At 44.4% G+C, this 17,818-nt stretch overlaps 1 protein-coding gene across 3 annotated transcripts in view; it reads right to left on the bottom strand.

Moving 5' to 3' along the window:
• The window catches only part of F13A1 (coagulation factor XIII A chain), a 59,169-nt gene that overhangs the window by 38,360 nt on the left and 2,991 nt on the right, over positions 1-17,818 (bottom strand). For all 3 annotated transcript variants that reach the window (XM_009090236.4, XM_050971264.1, XM_018924002.3), the window contains exons 3-4: positions 13,831-14,019; positions 1,997-2,248 (exon numbers count right to left, since the gene is read on the bottom strand). In XM_009090236.4, coding sequence (XP_009088484.3) covers positions 1,997-2,248; positions 13,831-14,019 — 441 coding nt within the window. The remainder of the gene's footprint in view (positions 1-1,996; positions 2,249-13,830; positions 14,020-17,818) is intronic.

The following is a 17,818-nucleotide window of genomic DNA, read 5'->3' as shown; positions in this document are numbered from 1 at the left end:
ATCTAGGGTCACACAACATGTCTTTGCTGCCCAGAAAATCTTTTTTGCTTTCCTAAGGCAGACTTTTTCCATCAGCCTTGCCGACACCTGCCACTGGAGGCAACTGCTGCATGTCATGCTCCCTGTGAGTTTACTCCCATGTTGTGGTTTTTAATCTTGCTGGCTTTTGGACTCATTCAGCTCAGGTGTGAGGGAGGGAGGGCACAGGAGAGCAAAGTGTCTGTATACCATGAATAATGGTGGATCAGTCTGCACGTAGAGTTGCTGGGCAAGGATGTGGGAAGTAGGGATCAATTTTTCTTTTTTCCCTCTGACTAACACCTCGCACCAGCCTGTGTGGTCCCAGTCACACCACAGTTGGTAGACAACCCCCCCACATCACATCTTTTCTCCACATTAGGACTTCATGCAGCCCCGGCTGGTTGTCTGCTAGGCAATCTGAGGCAATTTAAGAAGATTTTCCACAGGGTTTATACCTTTCCAAAGATGTGCTGAGCCACTGCAGCATCACTGTGCTGGCTGTTAGAACACCCAGGACTAAAACCGAGTAGTGCTCTACCTTTAGGTAGAGCTTTCTACCTTCCCTGACTGAAGCTGTGAGTCTGATGATGCCAAAACAAACATTGAGAAGTTTTGTCTGCTCACAGTTGAGCACAGCTTTGGCAATGTTTCCTCTCTTTCTGTTGCCCACCCTCCAGAACAAACTGTTAGCACACTGCTCTGAGGTACCTTACACTGCTTTCAGAAGTATCTCACACTGCGGCAGGGCCTTCAGCCCTGCCCTTCCCTCCTATTCCCACTTAACTAACTCCTCTTTATTCAGCATTAATCTATATCTTCTTAAATAATGCATAAACTAATCATTGCTTATATTCCCTTGGACTAGGGGCAAGTAATGAACCCAGCACAAATCATTCCATGTACTGACAGCAGTGCAGCTGAATAATGGGCTCTTCTAATAATGCTAAACTTACTTGTCACTTGGTAGGAGGGCCCTTCTTTGGTACAGGATTATTTGATGCAAATACTGTGGCAAAAAAATGGAAAGATGAAGGAAGAGTAGCAGGAGAATATTGAAGCTAGCTGGTGACCTAAATATACTGCAATACATGTGATTTGGAGCCTTGCAAGTGTCGGAAGCTAAGACAGTGCTACAGTCTGTCAGAAGGCTGAGTCAAACCTCTCTGGTCCTCCTTGCCCTCTCCTGAAAGCCAGACAAAGAGTTCATTGGGTAAAATACAACTCTGGCAGCATAAAGCCTGATTTCTTCCAAGGATCTTGGGAGATTAAAAATAAAAAATAATTTGTTCTTCAACCCACTGTATTATAAAAAAAGGCTCATTTGCAAAATGTTTTGTTCCTCAGAGAGGGCACCGTTGCTAATTAGTCACCACTCAAAGAGAAGTTATAAGGGCAAATGTCATGTAGCAGCAGGAAGGCACCACCAGTGATGCCACAGCGAGCTGAGTCCACCCAACCTGAGCAGGAACAGCAGCTCCCATTGAATTCCTGCAATATTTTGACTTCAGATGTTCAATCCCAAATGCTGCAATTAGCATTGTGAGACAACAGAGTATGTGAGGCCACCACATCCTGCCCCACACCAAATCCTGGAAAAAAATATGCTTATATTGACTTGTTTAAGGCACACAAAGGCACACTGGAGACTCAGTGCTGCCTATTTAAGTCAGAGTAAAGCCTGAGGGTATGTTTACTATGAGAAATGGAGCCTGAACTGGCAAACACAGGTTTGGCCTCTTAAAACTGCAGAGTTTAGACAAAACAAAGTCATTGGTTTGCAGCATGGAACCCTGCTCACACAGAGCTGTTCCCCAGCTGGAAAGACTTGACTTTTGGCAGAGTTACTGTAATTTTTCCAGACCCAAACGGACATGTCTCCAACCTCCTTGGTATAATGCTCCCATTTCTGGACCAACCCACCTAAAAGCTGATGAGCCCAGCAGCACAAAGTGCAAGCCTTTGTGCAGGTACTTACACTGGCACCAGGGATTGAACAAGATGTAGGTGTCGGTCGCTGAATTCCTGCGTGTCCGAAGGATGCCGTAGGGAGTCGAGACAGCAACATACAAGCGAAACTTGCCAATGATGCAGGTGGCAGAGGACATGATGGACAGCCGAATGGAGTTGTTTTCCCTGTGGATAATCTTCGCTCCCCACTGACCAGGTTTTAGCGCACTGCCTACTAGAATTGGGATGTAGGTGCCTTTGTTTTGCTGTGGGTAGCGACCTGGAGAGAGAAGTAGAGACAGTTTTTTAATTTTCTAGCAGTCCTCTGTCCTTTTGTTTTATTTTCAATGGAGGTGGCAGGTTTTAGTGGGCAATAATAAACTACCCTCGTGTTGCCCCTCACAGGGCCTGGTAACTGGACAGCACAGCCACACAAAAACCTGCAACAGCTCCCTGCAGGCAGCCTGTCCCCACACCCCCACCCACCTCTCTCCAGCAGGCTCCAGTCTCACTGGAAAGCACTGATAGAGCATAGATAGCCCTGCCAGCATGAGAAAGGGCTGTCCAGGCTTTTCTTGCTCACCATTGTTTATCCTAGTGCAGCAAGATGCACTCCATCTTACTCCTTGCCTTGGTATCAACAACACCAGCTAGACTGTTGGCAAGTTTAGGAGTTTAGGTAAGAGCACCTTCCCCAGTTCAGGTGCACCCACCATCCTTGTCACTAGCACACAGGTGCCTCTGGGGCACAGACATCACAGCTTTGGGGCTCTTTAGCAGAGCAGAACCCTGTTCTTCTCTGCACTACTGCACTGCCGAGCAGAGGCCAAGCGCTCTTTCATGAAGTCCACACAGATGGAGGAAACACAAATGAGTCCACACGCAGATACCCAATGCTCAGTTCCCTTTGAGCATCCACTCCTCAGGGACCAATTCTGGATGCCCAGATTATAAACCACCACACTGGGGCCAAATCACCAAACTTTCTCTGCCAGAAATGTGTCCCAAAGTATGACATGCCTCCAAAGTACCTCACGTGAGAGCCTGCCTCATAGTAAGACAAATCACATCCCAGAGGAGCTTATTTTACTCCGCCAACTCTAAAAGCAGCTAGACGGATAGGCTACATGTAAACACGTACAGTGCCAGGATTCAAAGTTGTGTGAGGCTCCACCCCTTGAGACTGAGGTAGAGCCAAACTAAATCTGGAAGCCAACCAGAAGCACAGACAGAAGAGACATTTGTGAGAAGGATGAGCTCCTTATCTCATTCTCAAATCTACTCTTCATTTCATATTTTAGGCTGAAAGTCGGCCTCATTCAAAAATAGGGTAATGAAAAGCAATGATGGCAGACGGAGGGACAGACTTCTATATTTTTCATTCTTACTATTTAAGAACTTCAAAATTAAACTCATTTTCGTGCTTGCTTATTTTTATACTGCCGATGTAGAGATAATCGCAGATCTGAACACTGCTACATCTTGGGAAAGGACAACTCCAGCTTTAAATCTGAAACTTGCAAGCTGCCACGACATTTGTGTTTCTGAGAAATCTAGGGCTACTGTGCTTCATCCAAGAGGTTATTCTGAGCACATGAATTTTCATTCTGTAGATATTCAATGCACATAAATAACCCACTTTGCCCTGCAGGCCAGGGATGCTGTCACCCATGAAACTCATTCAGATCAGTGAGGAACACAATGGAAGGAAAAGACCTACAGAAGAATAAAGGAATAGAATAAGAGAGCAAAATCAATAGAAAACACTAAAAGATAGAGCACTGGACACTTCAAATATAAACCATCAAAAGCAAGCCAGTGTAGAGAGAAGAGCCTATAGAGGTAACAGATCTGGGAGCTGAACACATTCTTGTCCTTTGTAGTGCAACTGTGCATGACCCAGCTTGCCTCTACAGTTGATATTTTGCTTCTAGTTTTGACATAATCTTTTTCTAAAAAAGGCAATCCACGCAAACAAAGCAGCAGAGCAAACCAAGCAGTTGAACTGATATCCTTGAAAACTGTTAACAAGTGCTACTTTTAAAAATACCTCCTGTACCTCCTTCAGAAAGGTGGGAGGGGGAAGAGATTACTATTTTAACATGGTTAGGAACTGACATCCTTGTCTTTGCTGGAAGCTGCATGTTGGTGTAGGAGCCTATTGGGGACAGGAGGAGCTGTGCTCTGGCAGAGACTTTGCACCACCATGTTTGTGTATGCCACGTGTACATGGGGAGACTGCAGAATCACTTCCCAGAAAATCTGCCTACAGGAACCAGAGAGGATCTCAAAGAGGCTGTGACAACTTTTCAAGACATCCTTATGGGACCACTGCCACTGGCACCTCATAAGCAGGTTTGGCAAAGTACCAAGCCTCTGGTATTCTCACTTTTTCTGAAAACTCAAAATCCCATCTTCCCTTCCAAACAAACACAGTGACAAGACACACTAATATACCTTTTGCTCAACAGGGAAGCAGCTGTAGTTGCTGTTGAAGGAGTATGCAAGGTCCCACAGAGTAAGAGGTCACTGCATTAGCTTGCAAACCCATGGGGAGAAGGTGCTCTGGGGCACCAGGGGTGCTCTGCATCCCTGCAGACGTAGCAGATTTGCCAGGGACAGATATCCTAGAAGTCAGGATATTTTGCAGGTATTATAAATAGTAAATACAAGAGAACATTGTTTGCCCCTGACAGATATTCATGATTTGGTGCTTGCTAATGGTTACATAAATCCTGAACCCACAAGGAAGTTTGGGAAGATGAGCAGAGCCTTCAAGAGCACAGTGAGCAATTTCCAATGTTTTCTTTGAAGAGGGGACAGGTTCCCTAATCTTCTGAAATAGAACCAAACCAAACCAAACCAAAAACCAAACAAAACAAAATGCAAATGGAAGCATAGGGGGTGTAAATGAAAGAGTAAGGGAATTGTTACTTCTGTCAGGAGCTTGTGGAGCTGAATTGTAAACACACATTCAGACACCTGACAGCATCAGCCATGCTATCTCATATACACACATCTGTTGTCTTGATACTAGAGTGCTAAGAAGCTGAGTAACTTTGGCATTGCATGCTAAGGTTGCTGGCCAAGTAATTCTTACATAGGCTCAGTACTATGTTTATCAACTCTGTAGGGAAGTCCTATCAGGATGGCTTGGCCTTTTCACCTTTATCTACATCTTGAGCACACATTTCTGGCTGGAGTGGAAAAGAAGAGCCAGCTTTGGCTCATGGTTGGGATATCTGCAATGTTGGCCCTTCCTCAGAAGGAGTAACAGGCAGTGGTGATTTCATTCTCTGGCTGAGTCTCCAAGGAAGAAGATGCAATACTATCCAAAGACTTGTTACCAAAAGCCTGTGAATGCCTGGCAGAGCACTCTCTGAGGGGTCTCTGGTGCTAACCCAACCCACAGAGAGTCAGGAGGCAGTTTGAGTGCTTGTCAGAACTGGGACATGTAGACAAGACAAACCCTTTTTATGCTGACAGGAGGGTGCTGACATTATGCCAGAAGCATTAGCTGGCTCAGGATCTCTCCGGCTCTGCTTTGCACCATGAGTTGGCAGCCTGAACTATGCTCCACAGCCAGTTCTTTGTGGTTGCCTCACCCCCCAGTGTTCACGTTTGCTTTGGGTGTAGGAGGCCCTGGCCCTCACACGAGGACATTTCACAGCCAATTGCTCTGTGGCAGACAAACTCATTGCATGACATCACGCTGTTGGGATGTCCCTGTCTGCTCACTCTAACAGCACATGGAAATGGGAAAATCCAGCCTGTGAACTCAGAAAGTCTGGAGATTCCTGCACTGGGTGATTTTTTTTTTTTTTTTTTGGTAGGCTTCTTCAAAGATATCATGTACTGAATAGAAGGTACTGACTAACCTGCCTTTAAAGCAGGAGAGGAGAGAACTCACAATGACCCCCTTTCTCAGGCCTCCAACACTCTGCATTTCAGTGCTAGGTCCTGAGCCACAATGCTTCCAGAAGACATCAATTTTTACAGAAACCTCCCGTGTACAGAACATCTAATGGCACAAACAAATCTATTTCCCCTGATGCACAGTGCACAGGTCTTCAAATCCTTTGATACTTCTTTCATATTCCACCCTGGTTTCTGTAGCTAACCAAGCTGGGGTCCTAAAGCTCCTTCTCACTTCAGTTGCAGCTCAGCTTGACTCTACACTTCTTGGGGTTTCCAGGAACTCAGGAAAAGAGGAGGAAAGTAGCTGCTGTCACTATTGAAGGAGTCCATAGGATAAATTAAAAAAAAACATGAGTAAAGATCTACATGGCAAAAGGCACCATGACTGAAGTGTGTGTGGATGTGGGTATGCATGGGATGTCCCCTGTCACACATAAACACTTTACAGGGGCAAAGAGCAAAGTGCAGCATTTGTTAAAGCTTGCCAAAATCTATTTATGTAGCAGCAAAATAATAAGCCATCTAAATCACAGAACTGTAGCTACACATACGAGTTCAAAGTCACTTATTTTCAACATATGCCTTTCCTCCCTAGCATGTCAGCTCTGGGCCCATCAGGCAGAGAGGCAAGCTGTGTTAAATTCTGGGTGAAACTGCCACACCAGAGAGGGATTTACAGCAACAGAGAGAGAGTGAGAGAGAGGTACAGTGAGTTCAGCTGTCAAGACACGAGCGGTCCTCCTCCAGTTATCCAATTCTGCTGCCGTTCTTTACAAGTGACTATCAGGAACCAGGGCTTGCTTGGTTCTGTTCTCCTCCTTCTCCTTCTCTATCCTGTCCCTGGAAGCTCCTGACTACATGTAGTTTAGTTTTCCCCTTGATCCCCAGTGGACATGCACACTGCTGTGTGTGCATGTGTGTGTGTGCATTAAACAGCTCATAAATGCCAGGGCTGAATTAGTGCTGTGCTGTTGGCACAGACACTGGAGGGACCAGCAGGTGCTCTCGGATAGGTCTCACACAACTGGGTTTAGTTCCAGAAGGGAGGAAGGAAGGTTTGGTAGCACAGAAATTAGAGATCTAGTGAGCTTCACAGGGAATTTCCATCCTGATGGAAGTGGGATACCTCAGAAGAGAAGGAGGTGAACAAAACTGTATCTCAGCAGCCTTTGTCTTTTTAGGAACCCTCCTTGGAAGATTGGCTTTTCAAGGAGTCAAGTGATCTGTCTCCCTTTGGAGTTGTTGATTACACACAGTAATTAACAATTTTCCTATAAGCTCATTTGTTTTATCTAGATACATTCTCTCATATAAAGGGTAAAAAAATCTATTTCAGCACCACCCATGGAAGTATAATAACTGTGATATATTGATAAAGAAGTTTGAGCAGGAAGTCACCAGTACAGCAGAGGTAAGTCTTTTGATAGCAAGCAGCCTTGGACAGAGGTGTTAGCATATGGGATTTATGACATGAAACACAGAGTAAAACAAATTAGAAAGAAACAGGAGAGGTGCTCCAATTCCAAACAATCAAAAGAAGCAAGAAGAGGAAACAATTTTTTGTTAAAAGCAGTAGTCTCTAAATCTCTAACATCTCATCTGGGTTCCTATCACCCTCAAATTCCATTGCCTTCAGAAGTGCTATATACAAACTTGGAAATGTAGTAAATGCAAATATCTTGAAAGAAGTTTTGCTCATGGCTCCAGTTATGAATCCTTAACATCTGGCCACTCTGTCCCAGCAGTGAATGTTTGTAGTACTTTACAATTGTAAAACACACATCAGAGCCACGCACCTTAGCTAGTAAAACAACTAAAAAATACAGCCAGATTTTATTTGCCATTTGATGCTGCTGAAGCAGTGCAAAAGTCAGCCTAATAAAGCCTAATTTGCATGAAATACTGTATTCGTAGACCACCTCAAGGGACTCCCTCCTCTCTACTCTTCTGGGGCCCAGCTAGGAATTCCAGAGGGGAGGAAAAGAATACCCCAATGCCTTTGTTCAGAAAGTGGAGAGGTTTGTTTTTTGCAAAGAGCTGGCAACCAGGTCTCTTGTCTGCTGGGAGGCAATTTCTACGAAATATGTTCTGCTGCTAATAAATTATTTTTTCTGTCACAAAATGAGACTCCAAGTTTAGACCATCGGGTGCTTTTGTATCTCTGCTCAGTTTTTTGTACTTCTTCGTGAAACAAGGATCTCATAAACTCGCAGTGCTGAGTTACCTACCAACACAGTGTGCCTTCTAGACCGGTTAGTTCTCTTGACAGTGCCAAAATCTCCTAAAACATGAAGATCCAAAGTTTTCCAAAGAGCAACTTTTACTCAGAGTAAGAATTCAGCTTGACATCCCATTCCTAGTGCTGGGGGACATCTCAGGTTCCAGCAACTCTGTTGGCTACAACCCACCCTGCCCCAGAGCTGCTGAGAACAGGTGACAGCAGAGGTAGCAATACTTCCCCCTAAGGCAGAATTACTATCTGACAAAATCATCAAAACCTCAATAATCCTGGAATCTTTTCCGGCCCAACTCTGCTGTGAAGACAGGGAAAGGCAGTGGACACAGTAGGACAGTATGAAGAGCTCCATAGATTCTGGTGTGCATACCCTGAACTGGACCTCTGGTTATTTACTCAGATATCCCTCTAACTATAAGTGGGAATTTGGTATCACCTAAATAAGCCATATGGGACCGGCTCTAACATTTTATGTTCTTGGCTTCTTTGATGTGTTTATAACTATCCCTCTGGAACTGGCTTGGGAAGACTGTGGAAAAAGGAGCAGTAAGTCTCTCCTCTGATCTCAGGCCAGAAGCCAATGATTTATAGAATGCTGAGGAGAGCATGTGCATGGGTGGGTGGGCATCCACACATGCACACTTGTGGAAAGGTGATAGTAGCCTGGGGGACTGGAATTTACAGCCCTTCAAGAAGTGCATCAATGAATAAAACGTTCATAATAACATTTAGGGTTAGACCAATATATATGGATTTATGAAGCCATTTAAGGAAAATACAAAGAGACAGCAATTTATGAGGATGTGGGGAAATACATCATTAGAGTCAGGATGCACCATATAAACTCATCAAGCCCTCAAGGATTTACAGCCATGTACTGGAAACTACTACTAAAAGCAAGATTGAAGGTGTATAAGCCCATCTCATCATTCATCTGCTTTTCAGAGAAATCCCTGTCAGTGCAGCAGTGCCAGTGGAAACTCTGCAGCACCCACACCAAACTGGCTGTCCCAGGCTAAGCCTTGCATCATGGAAAATGAAGAGGAACACAAAATATCCCCACCACCACAAAGGTAGGAGTCAGGACGATCAAGATGGGTGAGGAAGTCCTTTGGCTCTTCTGGGCTCACTGAGGCTCCAAACTGGAATTAATCCCACTGTGGGGAACTAGATGTAAGCATAGCATCTGCACTTCTCTTGTGGCTTTTTCATTGCAGCCCCAGACCAATAAAACAAGGATCACCCCAGTGGTGATGCTCACCTTTCCTCTTGTAAAAGCCAGGAAGTAGGCAGAAATAAAGGAAATACGTGGTGACAGAGCAGGTCTCAAACCATAGGTGCTGTGGCAGGGCTGACGTCCAGCACAAGAACTGGAATTACATCTAATTACTCTTTATAAGTGGGTATTTTTCCATGTGGATTTTCTGGCACATTCATTGTGTTCCATACTTTGGCAGGCAACTGTGGTCCTAATTTAATAAAGGATTATGTGCAAAACATGTGAATTACAATAATTCACATGTTAAAATGAATGAAATGCTAACATGCAAATTACAATAATTGATAATTAATAATTATTAACAATAATTATTAATTACAACAAATTGACTGAAATGCTAACATGTGAATTACCATAATTCACATGTTAGCATTTCAGTCAATTTCACCAGGGATGACTCTACAGAAAACAGTCTGTTAAAGCAAGAGCTACTTCAGTCATAAGGAACTGTCATAGAAGAATGTCTGTAAAAGTACCTTTCAAGAGAATGGGGCGAACTATTTATATATTCCCATATATATATATATAGAGATATAGATATAGATATAGATATATTTATTTATTTATACAATTTAACCCCTGAATTATGAAAATGGCATTTAAATAAACTGCGGATTAAAAAGGATTGTAATTAAAGATTGTTCTCTGAGTGTTTCAGATCTTGTTTCACATGACAGAAGAAGTATTTGTCCCAGGTACCCTTGATTCATTATCAATTAGAAGGATTAAGCAGTCTCTACTTGTTTTACTTGCTTCATTAATCATCTTTTTAATGATGCAAAAGAAGAAAAAATAGGAGTGAAAAAAAAAAAAAGAGAAAGGAAAGTAAATTTTAGAGAATAACGGAAATAGAATAGTTCTGTGCACACCCACAGGACCAATCCATTACAATTGTCACATTTTTCAGGATCAAAATTAGTCTTTAATGGCTAAAAATTCTGTGATGGATTAATGTCAACTTGGGGAACTTTCTCAGATGTGGGAACTAATAACTTCTGAATAGCTTCATAGACACTGTTGTACAAACAGCCCCCACTGCAGGCACAGCCCTGCAGAAGGAGAGTTTTCCCAGCTCCAACTGAATTCCCTGGGAGCCAAGGCCAGCCATCCCTATAGAGTAACTTTGTACCTTACGAGAATAGAACCTTGAACCACCCAAAATATTCTGTAGTTCAGGACAGCCTGGTCCACATCATTTGGGGAAACATCCACACCTTTGGAGATACTCAAAACCTGCTCATGGGGAAATACTCAGAGATGCTGGAGAAGCTGGACCTGCTTTGACCAAGGGCTAGAGATGAGACCTCCAGAGGCCCCCCCAATCGAGGTTATTCTATTGAAAAGTTCTGCTGCACCATTTGAAATCTTCTATTCAGGCACACAAAGTGCTCCTTGCAAAGGTCATCTAAACAGCTTGCCAATATTTCTGTGTGTCCATCACTTTAATCTCCCAAGCTCAGCACATTCCTAGGAAGTATAATCCTTTCAGAACAAAAAGTTTCTCTGAGCTCAAGCTGCCTCTGCTGCAGGGCTGTTGTCTGAGCCACTCCCTAGGGATAGCTTCTGCCTGACAGTACCAAAGGGCAGGATTCAGCTTCCCTGCCTTCGGTGTTCTTAAAGCCAGAGTCTGGCCAATGAGAGAGAGTCAAGAGAGGAAGAAAAAAAAATCCAGAAGAGAGTTCATCCCACTTTAAGACAGTAGGGTTAAACTCTGCTTGGAGGTGCCTGCCTCTCTCCCTTGCTCACAGGCAGCCTGGGCTTTTTTGTCTGGGTTCTGCTGTTCAGACAGTACGAGAGGTGAGAGCCAGCTCTTCAGGAAGATAAACTGAAAAAAACTGGATGAAAATGGCCACAGCTCCCTCTAACAAAAGGTTTGAGAGCACAGTGCTGAGACATTCAGCAGCCAGTTGTCTTTCCGAAGTAAGAGAAATTTCCTTTCTCTTCTCAGCATTAAACATTGGACTCAATACTGAAAGGAGAAGTGGGTAGAGTCAGGCATATAATTTCTGAATTTTCCTTCACTGTGTTTGTTTTGCTTCCTGTTGCTAGCCTCTGAGAACAAATACACTGCATTTTTACCACATGTTCACAAATAGAAACATTTGCAGAGTACTGAGTGTCGAGTAGTTCCCAGAAGAGGAGCTTGAACACCTCCCAGTTGAATCTCTGTGAGTTAAAGTCCTTGCAGCATGAGGGCAGTGGTGCTCACAGAAGCAAAGAAAAAACAGGGGAGGGCAACAGCATTGAACACTATCTTGTATCTGCAGCCAGTTGTCAGCCACCACACATGGGCACCCATCCCATGTCACAGGAAGGACAGCAATGGTGAAGAGGAGGGAGGGGAATTCCACCACACACTGAGGGCTAGCCCCAAAGGAATCATTCAGAGCTGTGTTTATTGGAGAGACTCCCCTGGCTCAGGCTGTATTAACCCCATTCCTACCATGGCTGAAGATGAGATTGTTTTTATCTATACTTAGAGATTCATCATCCATGATTCCTGATCATGGATGGATGTGTTAGGAAAAAGCAACGAGGAAAATAAGTGAATGTGTTCTCTTAAGTGGATTGTGCAATGTCAAAAGAAGTGTTAATTTTCTTCTTCCACTATAGAATATCTGATTAAAACAAATGCTAACTGCACAGAGTGCAATAAAAAACAAATGTTCCATTTTCCACATCTTCCTTGATACAGCTGTTTGTTTTAAACATATAAAGATTAAGGGAACAATCTTGAATTTAATTAAATCCCAAAAGAACTAATGATATTTATGCATATTAAATTTTTAAAGGCACTTGTGGCGGTTCAGCCAATCATTCACTGGACTGTCATAACATGCCTCCCAACCCTAATTTAAATTAGAAAGAAGAGAGCCATGGAAAAAAAAATGTGCAGCCAGTAACATTTTCACTGCACATATGTTTAAGAGATAAACGCCCATCTAGCTTTAGAAGGCAACAAATCTAATAAATGGCCACATCATCATAATTCAATGATGGAAAAGACTCAGCATCACAAATTTCAGATCTGCATCTCACAGGAAAGTAAATTAAAACATCAATTATAATCTACTTTAAAGACTTTATAAGGGGAACATTGATGTCTTAACACAGAAACTCCCAGATCAATCTAGATGAAGCTGGGTGTTTCCCAGAGTTGTTTTGTGGGGACCAGAATCTGGTGGGGCCATCTTTGGAGCATAACAGGAAACCCTTTAGCTTCTCTTCTTTTCTAGTGAGGTCATGCCTTTCTCTAGCCCCATGCCTTCAGTGAGTCAACAGGTACCCTAGGACCTGGGTCTCTGATGAAGACTTCTCAGCGAGAGGAAAAAAGTTTTCTTTCTCTATCAGCAATAAATCAAGAAAGTCTCTGATATAATCCTGAGTAAGTCTCTCAACACTGGTAAAGCCCCACCTCAAATCCTGCATTCTGTTCTGGAACACTCACTGCAACAAAGACATTGAGGTGCTGGAGCATGTCCAGCAGAAGAACAGCAGAGCTGGGGAAGAGTCTGGAGCATAAATCCAATGAGGAGTGGCTGAGAGAGCTGGGGGTGTTCAGCCTGCAGAAAAGGAGGCTCAGGGGGGACCTGATCAGCTGCCTGAAAGGAGGCTGTAGCAAGGAGGGGGCTGGTCCCTTCTCACAGGCGACAAGAAACAGAACAAGAGGAAATAGTCCCAAGTTGAACCAGGGGAGGTTTAGATTGGATATTGGGAAAAATCTCTTCACTGAAAGGGTAGCCATGCATTGGAACAGGCTGCCCAGGGAAGCGATGGAATCACCACCCCTGCTTGGGTACAGAGGTGGTGGTAAACATGGCAGTGCTAGGCTAACATGTAGACTCAATCATCTTAGATGTCTTTTACAACCTTAGCGATTCTGTGAGTCTGTGATTCTGTTTCTAGTCCAAAATCACAGTCACTGAACTTTATCTCTTGTTACTAAGTTGTTTGTAAATGCAGGCTGAAAAGATGCAAAATTCTTCCCCCCAGTGTAACTTCCCCTTCTTTATGCAATCAGTATTTTGCTATCTCAGTTCATACACTCACCTCTCCTACCTCAAACAACAGACTCTCTTCCCTACATCTCCTAAACACTAACAAAAGAGATTTCCTGTTCCACCTACCTTTCAGCATTGCCATACAGCATTAACCAGACATAATTTTGAAAGCTCAAAAAAAGTACAGCTTCTTACAAAACAGAAACACACAGATTTTGCTCCTTCTTCTCTCACATGAAATTTTGCTGATTTTCTCAAGAAAGGATTCAAACCCTCTTTAGAAAAACACTTCCTTGCCTACGGCTAAGCCTGTTTTTATGGTTTATCAGTCATAACAGGAAAAGACCCAGCCATTAATTTCTGCTGTTTTCCTGTTTATGAGAGACTATTGCTTTGCTGATAAGACACAGCCTTTGTCAGGCACTTACCCATCAAAAACTCCAGCCAAAATTGGTCTGACTCTGGCTGGTAGGGTCGGCTGAAGTCAATCTGGATTTGGAAAGCCTGTCCTCGACGCACTATCAGCTTGGGGTTGTAGTACTTGTCAGTGTGGTGCTCCTGCTTGTTGATCTCCTGAGGCTCCTTGAACATATAAATATCCACAACACGCAGGTAATCTGCAGAGACACGTAAATGAGCAGAGGGGGAAGGAGTCAGTGTGCTGCAATGTCAATATTGGTATCAATGTCCTTAGAGGCCCTGTCCTCCCCTTCTCCAGGGAAGGAACACCATGCAACAGGAACATGCTGGGTCTCTGGGTTTACATGCTGCAGGCTGAGAAGAGGCTTATGGACAGACACTTCTCTGTCCACCTGCCATTTTCACAGAGCCTAAAAGACTTCTAGTGCAACCACAGGAAGAGCAGGTTGCTAGGAGTTGGAAGCTGAATGACCCCAAGGAGAGTCTGGACCCATCTTTCCATTGGCATTGGCTTTCTGCAAGTCTGGGCCTTTCTGTCACAAGTTTATCAGAGCAATCAGTGGGACTTTGATGGCTGGGGCTTCCTGTCTCCCTTCTTGCAGTCCCTTATGTGTAAAATGCAAATTCACAGGGGCTTTGTGACACTTAAATACCTTGTTTGCAAAATGCCACCAGTGCTGAGAGCTGAAGAGCCTGAGAGGCAGTTAGTGATCTTGCATTCAGCTGAGAGCTTGGATTGCCTGTATTAGATAAGGTTTGGGTGTACTGCATGTGTCTTGTCTCAGCTTCTCAGTACACCTCCACTGCTATTAGTGTCTTCTTATGAAAACTAAATATAACATTACGGCATATAATTACAGCATAGAGTTACAGGCAAGCAGCAGTAGGTATCTATAACATACCCAGGCAAAGCTCTGCTCCCTTCAAATTCAGGCTCTATAAAGGGTTATAGCAAACTATAAGTAGTTTGTTCAGCAAATGACCAGTGTGGGGTGGCACTGGGATAGCCACAGGCACTCACAGTCACCATAAACTACATGACTGTAACACACCATGAATCTGCAAAATGGGAGTCTTCTCACACTATGAGAAACCACCTGAAAATGAACTGGGTATTGTTCTTCTGCCTGCATGCTTAGGCACATAATCTGAAACCTCTGCCAAGAGGAGCAGGACCATTACTACTCACCACCAGGAGAGAGACAGCAGAGTAAAGCTAGATTTGCAGCTCTCAGCTTGTCTTTCCAGGTGCTGACAGTTAGAAACAAGCTAATTCCTGCATTTTATACTTAGAGTGACAGAGCCAAATTCATGCCTGGCAAAAAGAGCTGCACTTTTACAGCAGCTGGTGGAGCTGCCTGTATTTGTGATGGTGGTTAATTTGGCTTTCTACTGAGCACACTGTGGGCAAGAATGATGTGCTCAGTAAATGAGTCGGACATTCAAGTCATTGAAGGCTGAATGTGGCCCCTTTCACAGCAGCTCAGCACAATTGTTTAATTTGTCACTTCTGGACCAGGAGCAGAACCCTGCAGGCAGCACCCTCCCTGGATGGTAAGCATAGTCAGCATGGCCCTTCTCCTGCTCCAGCCTGGGCTCTGGGCAACAGCTAATGAGAGACAGGGGAGTAATGGCAATGGGAGTAGGTCCACTCCTGCTTGCATCATCCCTCAGATCCCTATCCATGTCCTTTAGGAAACAGAAGGAAAGCAATATGCCTGAGGACACAGCATGATAAGGAACCTTTCATGGAAAAGCCCTGCATAACTGAACCCAAAACCATCTGCCTCCTGCTAACCCTAATATGCAAAAAGGCTAGAATGCTCTGTTCAATCCTGAGTCAGGCTTAAAGTCCCATGACAACGTTATTGTTATTCTCTGCTCAATTCACCAGGCTTCTGGAGTAACTTCTGTAAAATTCTACTGATTTTAGCACTGGCTGAAGTTACAGAGATGTCTGTGTGAAACATTTTTGCCCAGAAATCATTCTCATTGCCCCTCTGTGAAGTAGGGCATGTCTTCACCTCCCTCCTTGCAAAACTTACCAATGCTCTTTCAAAAATGCTGACAAAACTCACAATTTAATTACACAAGGCAGGAATTTTCTGTACAGGGCTGAAGCAGGGACAGGGGAGAATCTCTCCCCTTATATCTTCCAAACCCATCTGGGCTGAAAGCACTACATTTAAAAGCTGTGTATTTTGGAGTTTTGTGAATACCAATAAGAAACTGGCTCAGCTTCTCCCTCATTCCAAGGAGGCATAAAAACAGAGCTGAGAGTTTGTTTTGTTTTCATCTCCTGTTTTGCAATAAAACAGGAGATGGGGGCAACAGTGACCCCACCCTTCTTCTGCATGCTAGCCCCCTCAAAGCTAAGCCACCCTGGGCTTTCTGTTCAGCATTTGCTTCATTTCATCACAGGACTTTACACAGCTCCTGTCAGAACACAGCCATCCACATCTGCAAAAAACACATTTCATTTTTGGGCTCAGTGTTAAAATGTACGTCAAGCTTGCCAGATGAAGATAACCCATGGCTGAGCCTGTGCTAATTGCAGTAATGGTAATTACAAAGAGCAACACATGAGCAGGGTAATGGGATGTGCTAAGACAAGCACCAGGGTGTGATCCAAAGGAAAGCTCCAGGTGATGTTCAGTTGTAAGAGACAGGTGGCAAGTTGAGACCTCCTTTGAAGTCAGGCACACTTGAGGGTTTGCCTGTAGCCTGGTCTGTTGGTCAGTTTGCTGCCCGAGAGGCAACAGTGTGATGCCTTCTTAAAGCCTGTGTAATGTTAAGCTTGCAGGGCAATAAATGAACTGAAAGTTGAGCAGTTTAAAAAAAAAAAAAAAGAATAGCCTCCGAACATCGGGTTTCCTCAGACAATCAGAGAGGAAGGGCTTTGAATTTCTATGAAAAATGGCGTAAATTTCCAAAGGAAGTGCCCATCACTCCGCTAGCAGGGGAAGCACAAATGCCTGGCAGCTCACAGGACTCTGCAAGGGTGAGTGGGATGACAGGGCTGTGTCCTCCCACCGAGCCCACTCACGACACGCTGTGGTGAGATGAGCTGCCTGGGTCGAGCCGGGGGGAGCACATGGCACAGGGATGTTCCCTGTGACACAGGCTTCCTGCTGAAGAAGCGCTCCGTGCCTCTCATGAGCATCTCCTCCGCAGCTCCAGCAGCAGGCAGCCCACTGACCGCGCTGGGGATGCAGCCAGCGCCACGCTCGCCTCGGCTGTGATTCACTGGAGTCGAAGCGGGTGTCAGCAGAGAGCTAGGCAAGCACAGGGTCTTACCTCATCCGAGAGTAGTAGCTAAAATAGGTCAAGTGAATCACACCCTAAAAATGCCTGTTTCTCTCTGTTGGCTGTCAAGGGAAACGAGGGTGACTAGCTCAGCTGTAGACTCCTACACTGCACAGATCAAGGGCAGAATTCAGTTAAATTTAGGCATCTAAACGATGTGAGCCTGGTATGTAACAATTTATTATGGCCAGCTGATGGCTGGTTGCTGCAGCCAGTGGAGCTGAGAAGGATACAGATCACCATGGAACTGACATCCAGTGACTCTCTGGACAGCCTGTGCCCTCACCTCCACTCACCGGATGGCTCTGTGTTGACTACAATCTGACACAGGTGAAGACACAGGTGTTTAGATGTTTATATCAGGTGTCCAAAGGCTAGAAAGCACCTCCATTGTAACAGCAGAGATAAAAGTATTTGCATGCTTTTTTCAGTGTGTTATGGCAACGAAATCTGGGAACCACCACAGAAAAATCTGGACAGCCCAGAAATGTAGGGGTGTGCAGAAGGGGAAGATGTCACAAGCAGGTCTCTGCCAGGATGTGCTCCCAGCTCTAGGGCCTCATCGCACTGTGCTGATCCCGCTCTGCCCATGGACAACTATTATATCCCCCAAGCACAACACTGAGAGCGCTCCAGGGCAAGTTCAGCTCCTGAATGTCGGGTCTAGCTCCATGGAACAAGAAACCTTTA

The sequence above is a fragment of the Serinus canaria genome, chromosome 2, assembly GCF_022539315.1.
Source record: "Serinus canaria isolate serCan28SL12 chromosome 2, serCan2020, whole genome shotgun sequence".
Lineage (NCBI taxonomy): Eukaryota > Metazoa > Chordata > Aves > Passeriformes > Fringillidae > Serinus > Serinus canaria.
This window is presented reverse-complemented; position numbering and strand designations above follow the sequence as displayed.